Below are 19,666 nucleotides of genomic sequence, written 5' to 3' on the forward strand. Positions count from 1 at the left end.
TACTCTTTTACTGCTTGAAGGAATGCATGTTCATTAGTTACCTTGCTGCAGTATTAATTCATATAAGTTGGTATATGCTTGCAGGCAAGTCGACTATTCTTAGATTGCTATTCAGATTTTTTGACACCCATTCAGGAAGTGTAAGAACTAATACATCCATTATTAATACCTTAGGTTTCCAATCGATTGCAGCATGTTGCACTTCTTTTTTGCAGTTTTGCTTTTAAATAATTTCTGATGTAATCTCATATATTGAAATTAAAATTTCTTTGGTTCTTTTTACCTCACACACTCGCAACCAGTCTGGCCTTTGTATTCCAATAAGCTTAGAAACTGTTGTTTGCTTCCTGACAGATAAAAATTGATGGTCAAGATATACGAAATGTAACAGTGGATAGTCTGAGAAGGTCTATTGGTGTTGTACCACAAGATACAGTAAGTAGAGTTTTACTACATATATATGTATGCATTTATGTATATATATTAATTAATAGATCCCTTGTAAGAACTTGCAAAGTTGTGATGTAGATGAGCTGAGCTGAGCTGAGTGACTCTTCACTTAATTTGCAATGTGCAGGTACTATTCAATGATACAATATTTCACAACATTCATTATGGTCGTCTTTCAGCAACAGAGGAGGAAGTATGTCTTTTGCCTTTTTACTTTGCTAACTATGAACTGTTGGTTAGTATGTATTATGCTTATTCATATCCAGGTGTATGATGCTGCTCGACGTGCTGCAATCCATGACGCTATCTTGAATTTCCCTGAGAGATATTCTACTGTGGTGGGGGAACGAGGGCTCAAGGTAATTAGTTTGGTTGAGATAATGTTATATGATTTGTTGAGATTCTTTTTGTAAATAGCCTAGATTTGTAGTGATAATTAAGGATATGATTATGTGATATGATTGGGATATGATTAGGCTATAATTAGGGAATTAATTTATTTTTTTACCTAGTATGTACTCTTGTAAGTAGTATATATACTCCAATTGACTTGAGGGGAATAATCAAGAATTTTCTCTCAAAGCTTCTACTTTTTTCTTCTTTCTTTTCATCATCGATTTCATGGTATTAGAGCCAAGAAACTTGGTTCAATTGTGAGTGGCAGATCTACCACCTTGCTTTGGAGACTTTCTGGAAATCAGTTAATTTCACCACCTAGCCCATCCTCCTCGCTAGCTTCCGATTGGCCGTCCGGTGAAGCACCGCTGACAGAATTGGTCCCACGCGCCGCTCGAAGCAATCTGCCTCCGGTACACGCGTCGGCGCGTGAACCGTCCTCCGGCGACCGTTTCACGCCGGCGACTCTTCCTCCAGCATTGCTCGGCAACTCTAGCCCAGTGGGTCCAGCCCAGCCTGTCTTCACACGCCCCTTGTGAACAGTAACATGGGATTTACTGTTCACAAGCACAAATCCTGCTTTTTTGGCAGATTTAGGTCCCTATTCAGTCCCTTGTTATTCCAAAATTTCTCTTGACATGTTTGAGAAGCAGAACATCCTCAATACAGGTTATGAGTCCCCTAAACCTTTCTTTTCAATTGCTACGGTGAAGTTGCAAGGAAGTAATAATTACGTGACTTGGGCTGCATCTGTAGAATTATGGTTTTTAGGACAAGGGTATGATGATCATTTAACAAAAAATGCCACTGATATCACTGCCACTAATAGAACCAAATGGGTTAAGATTGATGCTCAATTATGTAGTCTTCTATTGCATTCGTTAGATCCAAAATTGCTTGCTTTGTTTCAGTCTTGCAAAACTTATTGTAAGGTTTGGACTAAGGCCAAAACATTGTATACTAATGACATATAACGCATCTATAAGATTGTGTCAGATATGGTTCACTTACAACAGAATCATCAGGATATGATAGTTACTTGGATTAAGTAGAAACTCTAAAAGATGAATTTAATTCTCTTATGCTTTTTATTGATGATGTTGATGCGCAAGAAGAACAACGTGATAAATTCTTTATGGTTTTGGCATTAATTGGATTGCGATCTGACCTTTGCTCTGTGAAAGATCAAATTTTGACTGGTACAGTTATTTCTGTTATAGGTTATATGAAGTAAATATGTTAATATAGGAAGTAAATATTGATAGATGGGTTAGTTGCTTAATCTTAGGGATTGCATAATCATAGGCTTGATTTTCCTTCCTGTTTAGATATCGTCTCTCATGTATAAATAGGTTGTAATCTCTATTGTGATACACAACAAATATCATCCTTCTACAGGTATCAGAACCATTCTCGTAGAGATTTTTTTCTTTTCTCTCTTGTGAAGGTTTAAAATTTTTTTTAGAGACTTAGGGCTCTGTTCATTTGGGTTATCCATAAAGGGTAACATTTGGATCTCACCATCGCTGGAGTCGCCACACTGACCCCTTGTCAGATCTGAGGTTTGTTTGCCGTTCGGGTGTTGGGTGGAGGTGTTTTTTGGTACTGTTCATATTCGGATATTGTTCATCGGCACTGTTCACAGTACTGTTCATCGGCACTGTTCATAGGTACTGTTCTTCTGATTCTTTGTTATTTTGATTGTTTTGGGTTGGTTGTCCTGATGGCTAAAGTTAAAATTACCGTAACTGATGTGATTTCTGTGATGACTAAAATCACGGAACACAAATTAAATGGATCTAATTTTTTATATTGGAGTAAGACTATCCGTATTTATTTACGAAGTATTGCTATGGATGATCATCTTACTGAGGATCCTCCAACTGATGAAACTCGTAGAGATTGGATGAGGGATGATGTTCATTTGTTTCTGCAGATTCAAAATTCTACTCATAGTGAGGTGATTAGTTTTATTAATCATTGTGAATTTGTTAAAGAATTAATGGAGTATTTGGAATTTCTATATTCTGGCAAAGGGAATATTTCCCGTATTTATGATGTGTGTAAGGCGTTTTACCGAGCCGAGAAAAATGATAAAACTTTGACATCCTATTTTATGGATTTTAAAAGAGTTTATGAAGAACTTAATGTATTGATGCCCTTTAGTACAGATGTGAAAACTCAACAAGCTCAACAAGAGCAAATGGCTGTTATGAGTTTTCTTGCAGGTCTCCCTCCAGAGTTTGAGACAGCTAAATCTCATATTCTTTCTGACTCTGAAATATCATCGTTACATGATGTGTTCACTAGGGTATTGCATACAGAATCTCCAATTCCTTCACACCCCACTAGTGCCCTTGTTAGCCGCAATGACAGTGACAGACAGAATAATAGAGGTGGGCAAAGGGGAGGTTTTAATGGTGGTAAAAGATCTCAGCGTTCTGGGGAAACGGGTTCTACCCGACTCAGGAGAAATCATTTGTTATTACTGCAGCGAACCTGGACATACTAAGAAGACATTTCAAAAACTACAGAATAAGAATCAGCGCACACAAATGGCGCATATGACAGTTGAGGCCCCTTCAGATCAAGGGATTTTGATATCTACAGATGAGTATGCACAATTCACCCAATACCAGGCATCTCTGAAATCCTCTAATTCCTCCTCTATCACTGCAATTGCCGAGTCAGGTAACTCTACTGCATGTCTTGTGTCTTCATCCTCCAAATGGGTTATTGATTCTAGTGCTACTGATCATATGTCAGGTGATTCTACCCTTTTGTCCAATCTTGAGTCTCATGCATCGACTTCTTATGTTACTCTTGCTGATGGCACTAAATCTTCTGTCATAGGTTCTGGTCATGTCAACTTAACCCCTTCTCTTTTTGTATGATCTGTGTTATGTCTCCCTAAGTTCGCATTTAATTTGCTTTTTGTTAGTAAACTCACTCGTGCATTGAATTGTTGTGTCTCATTCTTTCCTGATCACTGTATTTTTCAGGATCTTTCAACAAAGCAGATTATTGGTAGAGGGCGTGAGTCAGAGGGTCTCTACGTCTTGGATCAGCAACTACCTAGATCACTTGCATATTCCACGCATTTAACACCTTTTGATGTTCATTGTTGTTTGGGGCATCCTTCTCTCTCGGCTTTGAAGAAGTTATATCCACAGTTTCATTATTTGTCTGTTTTAGATTGTGAGTCTTGTCAATTTGCCAAATATCATTGTTTGCCTTCAGTGTCTCGAGTCAATAAACGAGCTTCGTCCCCCTTTGAGTTAGTACATTCAGATGTTTGGGGTCCTTGTCCTACTATGTCTAAGTCTAGCTTTAAGTACTTTGTTATTTTTGTTGATGACTTCTCTCGTACTACTTGGTTATTTTTAATGAAGAGTCGTTCAGAATTATTTTCTATCTTTTATGCATTTTATGCTGAAATCCAAACCCAATTCAATATTTCCATTTGTATATTGCAAAGTGATAATGCTAAAGAGTATCTCTCTAGGGAATTTCAATCTTATTTGTTGCAAAAAGGGATTCTTTATCAGTCCTCTTGTGTTGACACTCCTTCACAAAATGGAGTTGCCGAAAGAAAAAATCGACATCTTCTTGAAGTAGCCAAAGCCCTCTTATTCCAAATGAAAGTACCAAAATAATTTTGGGCTGATGCTGTATCCACTGCTTGTTTTTTGATTAATTGCATGCCTTCCTCCATCCTTCATGGTGATATCCCCTATAATATTTTATTTCCCATTAAATCTTTGTTTTCTATTGAGCCATGTATCTTTGCGTGTACTTGTTTTGTTCGTGATGTTTGTCCACAGGTTATTAAATTGGATCCCAAATCACTCAAATGTGTCTTCCTTGGCTACTCTCAACGTTAGAAAGGGTATCGTTGTTTTTCTCCTGATCTGAATTGGTATCTTGTGTCTGCAAATGTAACATTCTTTGAGTCCACTCCGTTTTTTCCGCCATCATCCATTTATAACACCCAAGGGGAGGAAGATGACCTTTTGTTATACACTGTTCGCTCTCTGTCTCCTCAGACTACTCCTACACCTTTCGCTCATGTGCCAGGTCGCCCTCCCATCTTTCATGTGTATTCTAGACGCTTAGAGGACTCTGACTTCGCTCCGCTACCCGCTTCTTCGTCGACAAATCCTGCTCCCATTGATCCTTCACTGTCTGATTTGGATTTGCCCATTGCTCTTCGCAAAGGTAAACGTACTTGCACTTATCCTATTTCAGCTTGTGTCTCTTATGATTAATTATCCTCTTCTTCTCATTGTTTTGCCACTACTTTAGATTCTATTTCAGTTCCCAAAACTGTTATTGAGGCTTTGTCCCATCCTGGTTGGCGTGCTGCAATGGAAGAGGAAATGATGGCCCTTGACACTAATGGTACTTGGGAGTTGATGTCCTTGCCCTCAGGAAAGCGGGCTATTGGATGCAAATGGGTGTTTGCAGTGAAAGTAAATCCTGATGGATCTGTTGCTCGCCTCAAGGCCCGTTTAGTGGCCAAAGGTTATGCACAAACTTATGGAGTTGACTATTCTGATACATTTTCTCCAGTTGCCAAGCTCGATCTGTTCGATTGTTTATTTCTTTGGCAGCTACACATGATTGGCCTTTGCATCAACTGGATATTAAAAATGCTTTTCTTCATGGTGATCTTCAGGAGGAGGTCTATATTGAGCAACCACTTGGTTTTGTTGCTCAAGGGGGAGTCAGGCAAGGGTTGTAGACTTCGAAAATCCCTTTATGGCTTGAAACAGAGTCCTCGGGCATGGTTTGGCAGGTTTAGTGAGGTGGTCCAACAGTTTGGAATGAAGATGAGTAAGTGTGATCACTCAGTGTTTTATAGAAATTCTGATAGTAGAGTAATTATGCTTGTAGTATATGTGGATGATATCGTTATCACAGGAAGTGACATTGCTGGCAAAATTGATCTCTTTATCACCTGGCAAGTCTATTGTTGGTTATCGATGGGTTTACAAAGTTAAGGTGGGACCTGATGGCAAAATTGATCGCCTTAAAGCTTGCCTTGTAGCTAAAGGTTACACACAGATTTTTGGGCTTAATTGCAGTAATATTTTCTCTCAATTAGCCAAAATAGCTTCTGTTTGCCTTCTTATCTCACTTACTGCAATTAATCATTGGGCCCTTCATCAACTGGACATTAAAAATGCATTTCTTCATTGTGAGCTCGCCGAAGAAGTCTATATGGAGCAACCTCTAGTGTTTGTTGCTCAGGGGAGAGTCAGGCTTAGTATGTCGTCATCGACTCTCCTTGTATGGTCTAAAACAGTCTCCAAGAGCATGGTTTGACGATTCAGCACTGTAGTTCAACAGTTTGGAATGTTTCGAAGTAATTCTGATCATTCTATATTTTTTCATCATAATGGCGATGGATGCATCTACTTGGTGGTCTATGTTGATGATATTGTCATTACAGGAAATGATTATGATGGAATCTCTCAGCTTAAGCAATATTTGTTCAGTCATTTCCAAACTAAAAACCTGAGAAAATTGAAGTATTTTTTGGGGATTGAGGTGGTGGCACAGTCTAAAACAGGTATTGCAATTTCTCAATGAAAATATGTTTTGGACATATTGGAAGAAATAGGCATGTTAGACTGTAAACATGTGGACACTCCCATGGATCCAAATGTCAAACTGGTTCCTGAACAGGGGGAGCCACTTAAAGATCCTACTAGATACAGAAGATTAGTTGGCAAGCTCAATTATCTCACTATCACTCGACCAAATATCTCCTTTGCTGTAAGTGTAGTTAATCAATTTCTTCAAACCCCATACAGTAGTCATTGGAATGCAGTCATTCGCATTCTTAGATATATCAAAGGAGCTCCAAGACAAGGACTACTCTATGAGGACATGGGTCACTCACAAATTATTGGCTATTTCGATGCAGATTAGGCAAGTTCCCCTTCAGATAGACAATCTACTTCAAGATATTATATTATGATTAGAGGGAATCTTATATCCTGGAAAAGTAAAAGATAGGGTGTGGTTGCAAAATCAAGTGCAGAAGTAGAATATCGAGCTATGGCTTTAGCAACATGCGAACTCATTTGGTTGAAGCAACTCCTTCAAGAATTGAAGTATAGGGATACTGGCCAAATGAAGCTGATATATGATAATCAAGCTGCCCTCCATATGAAGCTGAATCAAGCTGCCCTCCATATTACATCAAATTCAGTTTTTCATGAGAGGATGAAGTATATAGAGGTGGATTGCCATTTTATTAGGCAAAAAATTGAGTCGGGATGCATTTCTACTAGCTTTGTCAATTCGAATGATCAACTAGCTGATGTTTTGACAAAATCTCTTCGAGGTTCACGAATCGAGTATATTTATAACAAGTTTGGAGCATATGACATGTACGCTCCAGCTTGAGGGGGTGTGTTGAGATTCTTTCTATAAATAGCCTAGATTTGTAGTGATAATTAGGGATATGATTATGTGATATGATTGGGATATGATTAAGTTATAATTAGGGAATTAATTTATTTTCTTACCTAGTATGTATACTCTTGTAAGTAGTATAAATATAACCCAATTGACTTGAGGGGAATAATTAAGTATTTTCTCTCAAAGTTTTTGCTTTCTTCTTCTTTCTTTTCTATCATCAGTTTCATGTTTAAAGAATATCAATGCCTGCCAAAGATCACAGTAAGAAAGGGATTAACTTTCACTGCTACATCATCCATTTATACACCACATAGGAAAAGGCAACTTTTGCTTAGACTGCAAGATGACATTGTTTTTTCCCCTTAATGCTTACAAGCTTAAGGTGCATTGAGGCCTAACTTTTCTAAAATACATCCAATTTAACCTGCTAGTTTTTCATCTTGTGTCGACATGGTAATTTTTTTTGCCATGCTATTCCTTTGTAGATATGTTTAGGTTCATTTGGACAATATACAATTCTTTTTTTAGAGTGTTGGTTTTGAATTGCAAGGGGCATTAAGTCTTAACGACCATACCACCTGGAAAGTTGTCGAACAACATTAATTACTCATTCATGTGTGTCGGACTGCAATGCATATGTTATCATGGTCTGAACTATTGGGGTATATTACCTGAATGATCACTAGACTTTACTGTGAATCTCATCATAGTCGAGGATTGACTCATAAAGATCATTGACTTATCGTATAGTTGCAGTAAGGTCATTGACCACTCTCTGATAAAAATGTTTTTGGAATATTGACATGGAAGTTAAACTTCTCCTTCTTCTTCTTCTTCTTCTTCCTTCTTTCATTTTTATTTTTTAATTTTTTCTTAATTTTTAATCCATTTTATCCAAATGTTAGCCTTCAAAGTTCAAATTCTTTCAACTTTATTTAAAGTTTGAGAGCACATATTTTTAGGAAATTGGATAAATGCAACAAGTTTGACCGATCATCCGTGTCTTGGCAACATTTTGGCCTGAATGTGGTTTCAGTGATCTAATTGCACCTGGATGACAAATTAAATGAATTTATTATATGGCACAACAATAACTAAGCTTTAATCCCAAGCTAATGACTTCAGTTATATGGATTCCTTCTGCCATTTAGCTGTGTTAGACACCAAGTCCATATCAGCATCTAAAACTTGTACTTTGAGAGATGGTTCTTGTACCTTGATGGAAGAATATTAAACCACATCTCTTCATTGTTGTCGAAAGACTCCTATAAATTGTGATGACAATTGTTAAATCACGAGTAATGAGAAAGTCAGGGGTAGACTATCAAGGAATTTCTTGTGTAAATACAATAAAGAAATTATATTTTGTACTCAATATTCAAATTATAAGTGCAAATATTTGCATGATAGTGGACTCTTGAATTTTGAATAATCAAGCAACTTTTATTTTCAGTTAAGTGGTGGTGAAAAGCAACGTGTTGCGCTGGCTCGTGCATTTTTGAAAGCACCTCCTATTCTGTAAGAACTCCGTTCTTCTTATTGGCCAAACTTATGCACACATCTATTACAAAGTTGACTTTGTCCTTTCTCAATATGCTAGTTTAAAATTTAGCAATATTGATAGTTAACTGAAGATTATTGTTTAGTCTCTTTTGCTTACCGTGGTTCCTTAGCATTTGCAAGTAAGAGGTAGTCCCTAGAAAAACTGAATATCAGTATATATCTTTTCTCCTTGATTTTATGTTTCTTCTTTGTTGAAGAAGTGAAGAAAGAAACTTGTATTCTTCCCTCTAGTAAAGGAGGTATAAGTGCTGCTCATTTTACACAAAAAAGAAAAGAGAGTCGCATACATAATTAACTCCTAAGGTTATGCCTAATTTACATCATAGTTCTAGCCTAATCCATTTATAATTTTATGATTATCTTAATACTTCCCCTCAAACTAGAGCATAGGCATCAGATGGTTTTAGCATACAAATACAGTCAATATGAGATCCTTTAAGAGATTAAATGTCGATGTTTGCTAATTGATCATTTGGTCATAAACGATTCATCTCGATTCCGTTCTTTGTTTGGCAAAATGACAATTTACTTCAATACAAAAAAGTGAGTTTGAGGCTTTTAAATTCACACGTTATTTTGGGATGTGGTAATGTACACCGTATAAGCTCTTAGACACTCTTTTCTCCTTGAGCTAGCTTTAGCGGGTTAGGCTCAGCCATTTCCTTGAGATAGGATTAAAGTCTTCTCATCTAATTTTGGGTTTTTCATAAATATTTTATGCTTCAGGTGTTCAGCTGTAGTTGTGTGATTGTAGGATAGTTGGGCTTACTAGGCAATATTTGGTACCTACTAAGATTCGTCAATTGCTCCCCTTGTTCAAGAAGTAGTTTCTCATTTCAATCAGAAGTATCCACATATTTGTAATCCAACATGGCAGTCACTTTCAATATGTCCAAGATATATTTCTTTTTGAAATAATGATGCGTTTCTTAGATTATGCCACTTATTACCTCTTAAAATATTTTAGTTTTCCAAGATCTTGGGTCCGAGAGTGACTAAACATATGTTGTTTAGAAAAATGTTTTCCTAGTCATTGCCTGTTATGACAATATCATTCAAATAAACTACCAAATAGATATATTTTCCAGGATACCGTATTTATAGAATATTAAAGTAAAAATTATTATGGGGTCCCTAAGTTTTAATGAAATTAACTAGTTGGTCCCTATAAATCTTAGCTCTAAATTAAAATGTCCTCATCTTCTTAAAATAGAACTATCACATCCTTCTGTTAGTAATTCCAGAAGTTAACCAGAAACATCGCTAGTCAAAGAAGAGAGACTCATAGAAATGACAAAATTAACCTTAGAACCCTACCATTAACTAACCACAGCAAAAAAACAAAGGATATTGTTGTTAAAAATGTCCAAAGAGCAAAGCATCTCACAATTTTAACAAATAACTTCAATATCCATTACCATTCCATCCAATACCATTTCTGCATAGCTTTCATAGTAGAAACAAAACAAAACAAACAAAATTAAGTAGACAATCAAATAAGCTTTCTTAACAATAATTATCAAGTAATCCCTAAACCAAAATCACCCATCTCTAATATTCCTTCATTGTTATGAAAAGATCTAATCCTTTGATGTCCCTATGCATTGCACCTTTTAAGTGACAGTACTCTAGTGCAAATAGCAAATGCTTCATATAGCACTTAATCTATGAATTCATTGAACGTGACAACAAGGCAAGACAAGAGCCCAATGTCATGCTCCATGCATTCAAAGATGAGATACATATTACATGATAAATAGGACGTAATTAATCCATCTAATTTCATGATGTTTAGATGGTTGAGCCTACAATGAATATCTCTGTTGCCATGAATCAGACACTTACAGGCTCAAAATTATCATAGTGAACATTCTTCAGAGCAAGAATCCTCCCAATTTCAAGCCCATTTGCTCGGAACACGCTGCTATATGTACCTTGTCCTATCTTCTTCAATTTCTTAATAGCATCAATTTTAAGCAGACATCATCTTTGAATGGCTTTGCGGGTGATGGCACTAAGCCAAGCCAGCCACATGGCAGCCACCTGTCCACCTTCGATGTACTTTTGCAAATTTGACACCCTAAAGCTCATCTATTGACTGTTAGAACTCGCTCCTGCAACAACTTAACTCTCCAACTCGCTCCTGCAACAACTTAACTCTCCATTCTTCTTACGATAATCGTACTAATAACTCGCCAGCCTTGTTATTCTCGAGCCCCCAATAAAATTCAAATTGAGAATTGAAAAAATTTATTATAAAAACTCAAACCAAATCCAAGCTCAAACTAGAACGCCCTAGAACTGAAATCGGGTATGAAACAGACTATATTCGGTAGCATCTCCCACAACTCCTCACTGCGAAGGCTAAGGGAGACCTGGAAACAAGAAGCAAGAGTGACACTAGAAAATGGGGATGATTGCAGCAAAGCACTAAAAGAAAATCAAGATCGAGAGAGAAATTGGGAGAGGCAGATGTGAGAGAAAAAAGGTGTGAAAGCCAAAATGAGACATGGGATTTGTTTTTTTGGCACATAAGTGATTTAAGGTTAAGTTTGTAATTTTCATATAGTCTATTTCCTTTGACTAACAATTTTTCTAGTTGACTACCAGAATTATTAACGGAAGGATATGATAGTTCTATTTTAAAAAGATGAGAGATATTTTAATTGGAGTTAAGATTAGTTAATTTTATTAAAACTCAGGGATCCTGTAGTAATTTTTCCAAAATTAAATTCACTTCAAAGCATTTAGAATTAAAATGAAAGAGAAAGTTAATTTCAAAAGAAAAAAAAAAGACAGTTAATCATCCAAAACATGCACTTAGACACTATTACGTCATATAATGATTGATGCAGAAAATTAGGTTAGACCCTCCCCCGAAGCAACAAACCTTGGAGGTTACTTCATGTAGACCTCTTTAATCAATTCCTTATGTAGAAAAACATTTTTAATATCTATATGATGCAATATCCAATAATGAGTATTGCCAAAAAGATAAAAAGATTAAAAAAAAAAAGTGTACAAAAGCAATCTTGGCAATATGACTTATGGGAGCAAGTTTCACATTGGTAATGTACAAAGAAAAGTGAAGGTATATTAAGTGTTAGCAAACCGAACCAAAAAAATTTAGGCCATTTTGTTAATTGGGACTTGGGAGCTTAATTTTAAGCCTAGTTCAATGTGTAATGTTGCCAGTTTGATGATCTACACTCCTAGAGTTGTGATACGTGATATCAGAGTGGTGAGGTCTAATGTTTGTAGATTAGGGCCTCAAACATGGTGAGCTTAGCCCTAATGAGCCAAACTTGTGAGTTGAGCTAATTGAGTTCCACTGAGGTGGATCTATGGGCTAGGCCTAGTGAGCTAGACCTTGAGAGTAGAGCTAAGATGAGCCGTATCCAAGTTAGATGGGCCATCTCATGCAACGGCAAAATGACAATTGGGCTTCAAAACTTGAGTCGAATTCAGTAAATAAAAGGCTTAGGCCATTATAGTGATGGGAAGCCCAACTTCAAGCACAATTCAACTTGTAGTCTTGCCAATTAATGAGCCACCCTCATTTTGTGATTCTTATACAATTTGTTTTGGTTATAAAAACTTGTATGCCTTTAGTTTTCTTGGGCATTGTCAATCTGTTTAGTCAAACTCCAACAATCTGCCTCAAATGCAACTTAATTCAATTAGACTTCACTGGCCCAATTGTCACTCGCCATTGCCTTCAAAGTTTAGCTCACTTGGCTACTCAATCGATCCATATGAGTCTAACTCGATTAGCTTAGATCATGCTTTTGGCTTTTTAAGCATAGTGTTTTGCAAAGAGGCGGGCCTTTAATTTGTCCATCAAGGGCAATCGTGAGTATATACTCCAATGATAGCCAACAATTAATTCACTCTGTGTTAATTGTACTATCTTCCAAGAAACACTAGCATGAGGGGTAGTAATTTCCTGAATTATAGCATTACGCCACCTTGATGAGACACTGCTTTTTCAACAATTTCTGCAAGTCAAGGACATACTTCCTTTGAGACAGGAAAATTCCCTTTTACTCCTCAAGACTTCGACTCCTAAGAAATACTTAAGCTGACCCAAGTCTTTGGTATGAAAACTCGCATGCAAGTAGTTTTTTAGAGAAGAAATCCATGTACTATCATTCCCTGTAATGACAATATTATCATCATATACAAGGAGAATAATACCAGTATCTGAATTTCTGTAGAAAACTGAATGGTCACACTTGCTTTTTTTTCAATCCAAATTTTTGAACAACTTCATTGAACTTGCCAAACCATACACGGGGACTCTGCTTCAAACCATACAAAAATTTCTTCCAATGGCAGACTTTTCCATACTCCCCCTGAGCAACAAACCCCAGTGGTTGCTCCATATACATCTCCTCTTGGAGATCATGTAAAAATGCATTCTTGATATCTAATTGGTGTAAAGGCTAATACTGAGAAGCAGCCAGGGAGATAAACAAGCGAACTGAGGTCATTTTTGCCACAAGAGAAAAAGTGTCAGAATAGTAAACGCCATAGGTTTCGGTATAACCTTTGGCGACAAGACGGGCCTTAAGCCTCGCTATGGAACCATCTGGATTGACTTTGATTGCAAAAACCCATTTACAGCCCACAGCCTTCTTGCTAGAGGGTAAATCAACTAGTTTCCAAGTATGATTTTCATTTAGAGCCTTGATCTCCTCAAACATTGTATCACGCCATCTAGAATGGGCCAGGACCTCTTTAACTGTCTTAGGCAAAGAAATGGAATCTAGAGAGATAATTAAGGAGATAGAAGAAGGAGACAGGTGATCATAAGACAAAAAGTTAGTAATAGAATAGATAGATTTATACTGTCGTTTACCTTTACGAAGACTAATGGGGAGGTCAAGGTCACTCGGTGGTGAATCTGATGGCGAAGAAGATTCTGGTGCAAGACATGTATCATCAGGTACTGGTCTCCATGAGTAAACTTGAACAATTGACGGTTTAACATGAGGCTGAGTATTAGGAGGAATGTCACCATCAGATTGTACAGCAAAAGGCATACTCGAAGAGGTCCTACCATCAGATATGATTCTATAGATGAGTCACTCATCATCATCCTCTTGATCAGGAGAGGTTTGTGCAACAGGATAAAAAGGAACTTGCTCGGAAAAGACTACATCTGTTGAGACCAGATATTTGTTGAGGTTTGGAGAGTAACACCGATACCCCTTCTGAAGGCAAGAATATCCCAAAAAAACACACTTCAAAACTTTATGATCAAGTTTAATCACATGAGGTCTGACATCCCAAACATAGCAAGTATTGCCAAACAGCTGTGATTCGAAAGGAAATAATAGCTTCTTAGGAAAGAGGACATTATAAGGAGTATTACCGTTTAATACTGTGGAGGGCATACGATTAATGAGAAAGCATGCAGTAGAGACAGCATCGGCCCAAAATTGCTTAGGAACTTACATTTGAAACAATAGAGCTCTAGCAGTCTCAAGGAGATGTCGATTCTTCCTTTTAGCTATCCCATTTTGAGCGGGTATATCAACACATGACGATTGGTGAAGAATACCATGTTGAGTCATATAAGCCTAGAATGATTCTGACATATCTTCTTTAGCATTGTCGCTCCGCAAAATTTGCACAAAAACATTAAATTGTGTCTTGATTTTAGCACAGAAGATAGAAAAATGAGAAAACACTTCCGAACGATGAAATTAATCCAAGTCATTCTAGAATAATCATCCACAAAAATGATAAAATATCTTAATCCAATCTTAGATCCAACGGGCATGGGCCCCAAACATCTGAATGAACTAATTCAAAAGCAGACTCGGCTTGTTTATTGACTGACTTAAAGAGCTTTGATGATGTTTTGCAAAATGACATGACTCACAATAAGGATACCTTATGAAATTAAGGGCATAGCTTCTTCAAAACCGGTAAAGAAGGATGTCCCAACCGACAATGTGCTTCAAACGGAGACATGACACTGGAGTAGGCAACGGACTGAGGCACCCATGCATCCAAAATGTAGAGACCCTCAGATACATGTCCTTTACCAATAATCTGCTTCGGCACAAGATCCTAAATGAGACAATGATCAGGAAAAAAGGAAACACAATAATTTAGGTCTTTGGTAAGTTTACTCATAGAGATTAAATTAAAGGCAAGATTAGGTAAACTTTGCACAGATGATAGAGTAACAGAAAAAGTTTAACAGTCCCATAACCATCAACATTATAGGTTGACCCATCAGCTATAACAACAGGAGAAGGTACTTTATGAGATCAAAAGCTAGTAAAAATATGTGGATTACCTGTCATGTGATCCGTGGCACCAGAATCAATGACCCATTTATATAAAAAGGAAATAAGACACATTTTACCTATCTTAGCCGCTATTTAAGACATTGGGATAATTTTAATAATATGGGTCTTACTGTCAAAAACAATTTCAACCAAAACCCTATACTCCTATACCTTCAAATGAATTAAAGAAAGATAACAAAATCTAACCCAGTGAACAGTAGCCGTCGTGAACAGTATCAAAAATGTCTACACCCAACACTCAAACGACAAACAAACCACATATGACAAGGGGGCTGCAAGGCAATTTTTGCATCCTCCCTAGGTGGACAAAGAGAGACAAATATTACCCTAGATGGGTAACACAAAAGAATAGGAGCCCTAAGTCTCCAAAATTTAAAACTTGATGGGAGAGAAAAAAAAAAATTAAATCTCTACAGGAATGGCTCTGATTAGGGGTGAGCATTCGGTCGGTTCGGTTCAAAACCGAACCGAACCGAAATAACCGAAAACCGAATTGCAGAATTTTACACAAACCGAACCGAACCGAATAAGAGGAATAACCGAACCGAACCGATTTGATTCGGTTCGGTTCGGTCGGTTCGATCGGTTCGATTCGATTTTTAAATTTTTTTTTTCACATTCATTCTAAAATCCAATTAAAATATTTTAATTTTAATTTTTATAAATAAAAAATCAATACTGGGACTGGGGACTGGGGACGGGGACGGGGACGGGGACGGGGACGGGGACGGGGACGGGGACGGGGAGCGGGGAGCGGGGACTGGGGAGCGGGGACTGGGGACTGGGGACGGGGACGGGGACGGGGAGCGGGGACTGGGGACGGGGACGGGGACGGGGACTGGGGACTGGGGACGGGGATGGGGACGGGGATGGGGACGGGGACGGGGGCGGGGAGCGGGGGCGGGGAGCGGGGACTGGGGACGGGGACTGGGGACTGGGGACTGGGGACGGGGGACGGGGACGGGGACGGGGACGGGGACGGGGACGGGGACGGGGGCGGGGGTGGGGGCGGGGGCGGGGGCGGGGAGCGGGGAGAGCGGGGAAGAGCTAAAACCGACGTAGTTTAGTGATTTCGGTTCGGTTCGGTCTGATCGAAATTTTTGAATCTAAAACCGAACCGAACCGAAATCACCGATTTTTCAAAAAATTAAACCCGAACCGAACCGAATTAAAAATAAAACCGAACCAAATTTTTAGTTCGGTTCGGTTCGGTCGGTTATTTCGGTTTAAACCGAATAGTGCTCAGCCCTAGCTCTGATACCATGTAATAAGATAAGGAATAATTGGCAATTTCAGTATATTTCTCCGTTGAAGTAAGTGTGTATATATACAGATTACAAGACCTTGTTAGGAGTCCGTTAGCCTATAATTATGTAATCGCCTATAATTATGTAATCTCCTATAATTATATACAGATTATATTCACACTCTAACAATTGGAAAGCTGAACTACCTTATGATGATGACTCGGCCAGATATTGCTTTTCACATTGCTTCCAATCCAGTATACCACAAACGGACTAAGTATATTGAAGTTGATTGTTATTTCATCACCGGTTATGTGAAAGCAGAAGAGCAACTAGGTGATTTACTCACAAAAACTTTAAATGGGCCTCGAATAGAATATCTTTCTAACAAATTGGACATGATAAACATTTAGGCTCCAACTTGAGGGGGAGTGTTAGAGTGTAAATATAATATGCATATAATCATAGGAGATTACATAATCATAGACTAATTGATTGATAGAGGATTCTTAGGAGTTGCCTTAACAAGACTTTGTAATCTATATATATACACACTTCAATGGAGAAACACACTGAAATTGCCCAATTATTCCTTATATTGTTACATTATTAAAGGGAGGAGAGAAATATTTTCTTGTGTATTAATCACTGTAATAATTTTAATGAAGTTACCAAATTGATTACGAATCTAAGCACGAAAGCTTTGAAAACAGAAACTACCTCATATCCATCATTCTTTAAAAACAATCTAGTATATCAAGATCAATTTTCAGTAGAAATTGCAAATAATAAAATCTGAAAGTCAAACGGACATGACTTGGGCCTCAATGTTTGAAGAATTATTTAAAAGTGGATTTTGCATTATTATTTATTCTTAGAGGAAACTAAGTATGAGATTGAGTTTGTTTTCTAAGAGTGCTTATGTTATCGCTGCGGTTTCTTTTTTTTTATTTTAATAAAAAAACACAAAACTTGTCCGTTTGATAATGTTGCGTTTTTATTTTTACTACTTGTTAGAAAATGTTTTTAAAATAAAAAAACTGAAAACTACAAATATTAGTTTTTTTTTTATTACAAATTCTATCAAACTATTATTTTTCTTTACAACCTTTATTAAATTATCATTCAAAATTTCAAAATTTTATCTTATCAATCAAATTCATATTTTTAAATACATATTTATTTAATTAATTTAAATTTATATTTTATATTATAAGAGAAATTTACTATTTGATCGTTGTGATTTAGAAAAACTCATTAATTGATTCCTCATTTGAAAAATAAATTAAAACGTCATTTAGATTTTAAAAGATATATGAATTAGTCTTTTCATTAGTTTTAGTTGTTAAATATTTTACTATTTAGTCTCAATAATATGAAAAACTTATTAGTTAGTCCTTCAATTTTGTAAAAGTATCTACTAGTTAGTCACTCCATATTGAAGGCATTTTAAACTTTTTTCCAAGTAAAATTTACTATTTAATCCCTAAAATATGGAAAAACTCATTAGTTAGTCCCTATATTTTGAAAAATACATTAAAGTATCTTTAAGATGTTAAAAATATATTGATTAGTCTTGTTATTAGTTTTACCTATTAAATATTTTACTATTTAGTCTTTGTAGTAAAAGAGAATTTATTAGTTGGTCCCTCAATTTTATAAAAATATCTACCAATTAGTTCTTTCATATTGATGAAATTTGAAACTTTTTTGTAACATTTATCAGCTAGAATTAATAGAGGGATTAATTAGTAGATTTCTAAAAATTTCACGACGTTTTAATGTATTTTTCAAAATGAATGAATTAATTAGTGAGTTTTCCTATACCACAGGGACTAAATAGTAATTTTTATTTTTATAATACTTAATGGCTAAAATTGATGAAGGAACTAACCGGTAAACATTTTAAAATTTTAGGGATGTTTTAATATATTTTTCAAAACTAAGAGACTAACTAATATGTTTTTCTAAATCACAGGTGATAATGTATAAAAAATAGGACTTTCAAGATCATGACATGTGTACACGTGAATCGAAAGCCTTTCCATCTGGTCGGTCTTGGCAGTAAAAAGCTCGACCTATTGAATACAAAGAATCAGACCAGCAACACTCTTGAGTTTACCCAAGTTCGAAACGGACAGACTAACCTCCTCAAAGACTGTAGGGGACGAACAGATCGACCCCCTCAAAAGCCCATACTACAATAAGGCTTTGAACGCCGACGTGGCCGATCTCAATAATTGGAAGGAGCTCATTTCTATGAGGTAGGATGAGTCCGGCACGACCTGATGAAGCTAGGGTAAAGATGTCGACCTATGAGCTAGTCGCCTCTTTAGTTCAACACAGGGATCATAAGCGCGCAGGTAAAGGGTACAAATCGGCCAGCTCTGCATTTATTGTCCTAAAGCCCATCATTAATGTATTGTCTGACACACCTGTACAATAGCATCTTTGCCCCATCAGAAAGGGACATGGCACCAGGGACATCAACTTGATTCAAAGGTATTTATGCACCGGACTAACCCTGAAAGGGGATCTCTCTTTCTCTGAAGAGGGACCTATTTCTCTCTCGCGCGGTCACAGAAGGAGAATCCAGAACTACCATTCTCCTCTTCTCTGTTTTACTTCCCTTAACTCTATAAAGTTTCTAGATCTGACTTGAGCTCGGAGGTTCTCCACCAGGAACTTCCCCGGCGGTCCTCTGACCGGCTTCTTCATCTCATAGGTCCCATTCCTTAAAGCCAAGTATAGAGAGATATAACAGACCGATCACAGAACGATAATCAACCCAGCGAATTAGACCTCTACCTAGGTGTCCTCATCTGGACGTCTCGCCGGATCTCACCATTATCAAGTGGAGCCGTCTATGGGAAATGAAGGAGACTATACCATCGCTGAAATTTCCAAACAAAACCCCTTGAGATCCACATGACATACTGAGAAAAGCTAATAGTCAAACCAACAAGGGAAACCGAAAGAGAGAGAGAGAGAGAGTGAGAGAGAGAGAAGACCCGAGAATTGCTAACGGCATCTAAAATCTACACGGTGAAAGTTAGAAAAAGGCAGACGCCGATGCGAGAAGAGAATGCAACACAAGAGCAATCCGCTAGGCGTGGAAGACAGGTGACATGCGCGAGTTAACCAAACTACACAGTTATCTCTTTAGTTCAAAGTATTTTTGTCATCATGACTAGTTTCAAACATTAATCCTTCTGAATATATGCTTGAGCTTGATAGTATTTTATAAACAGC

General features: G+C 37.2%; 1 protein-coding gene across 3 annotated transcripts in view; it reads left to right on the forward strand.

The window, feature by feature from the left end:
- Positions 1-19,666, forward strand: part of LOC110609089 (ABC transporter B family member 25, mitochondrial) — a 49,396-nt gene that overhangs the window by 22,307 nt on the left and 7,423 nt on the right. For 2 of the 3 annotated variants that reach the window (XM_043951059.1, XM_021748423.2), the window contains exons 13-17: positions 85-140; positions 355-435; positions 578-643; positions 717-809; positions 8,732-8,796. In XM_043951059.1, the coding sequence (XP_043806994.1) occupies positions 85-140; positions 355-435; positions 578-643; positions 717-809; positions 8,732-8,796 (361 nt within the window). The remainder of the gene's footprint in view (positions 1-84; positions 141-354; positions 436-577; positions 644-716; positions 810-8,731; positions 8,797-19,666) is intronic. The other variant, XM_021748425.2, reaches the window with a different exon arrangement.

The sequence above is a fragment of the Manihot esculenta genome, chromosome 2 (genome assembly GCF_001659605.2).
Source record: "Manihot esculenta cultivar AM560-2 chromosome 2, M.esculenta_v8, whole genome shotgun sequence".
Classification (NCBI taxonomy): Eukaryota; Viridiplantae; Streptophyta; class Magnoliopsida; order Malpighiales; family Euphorbiaceae; genus Manihot; species Manihot esculenta.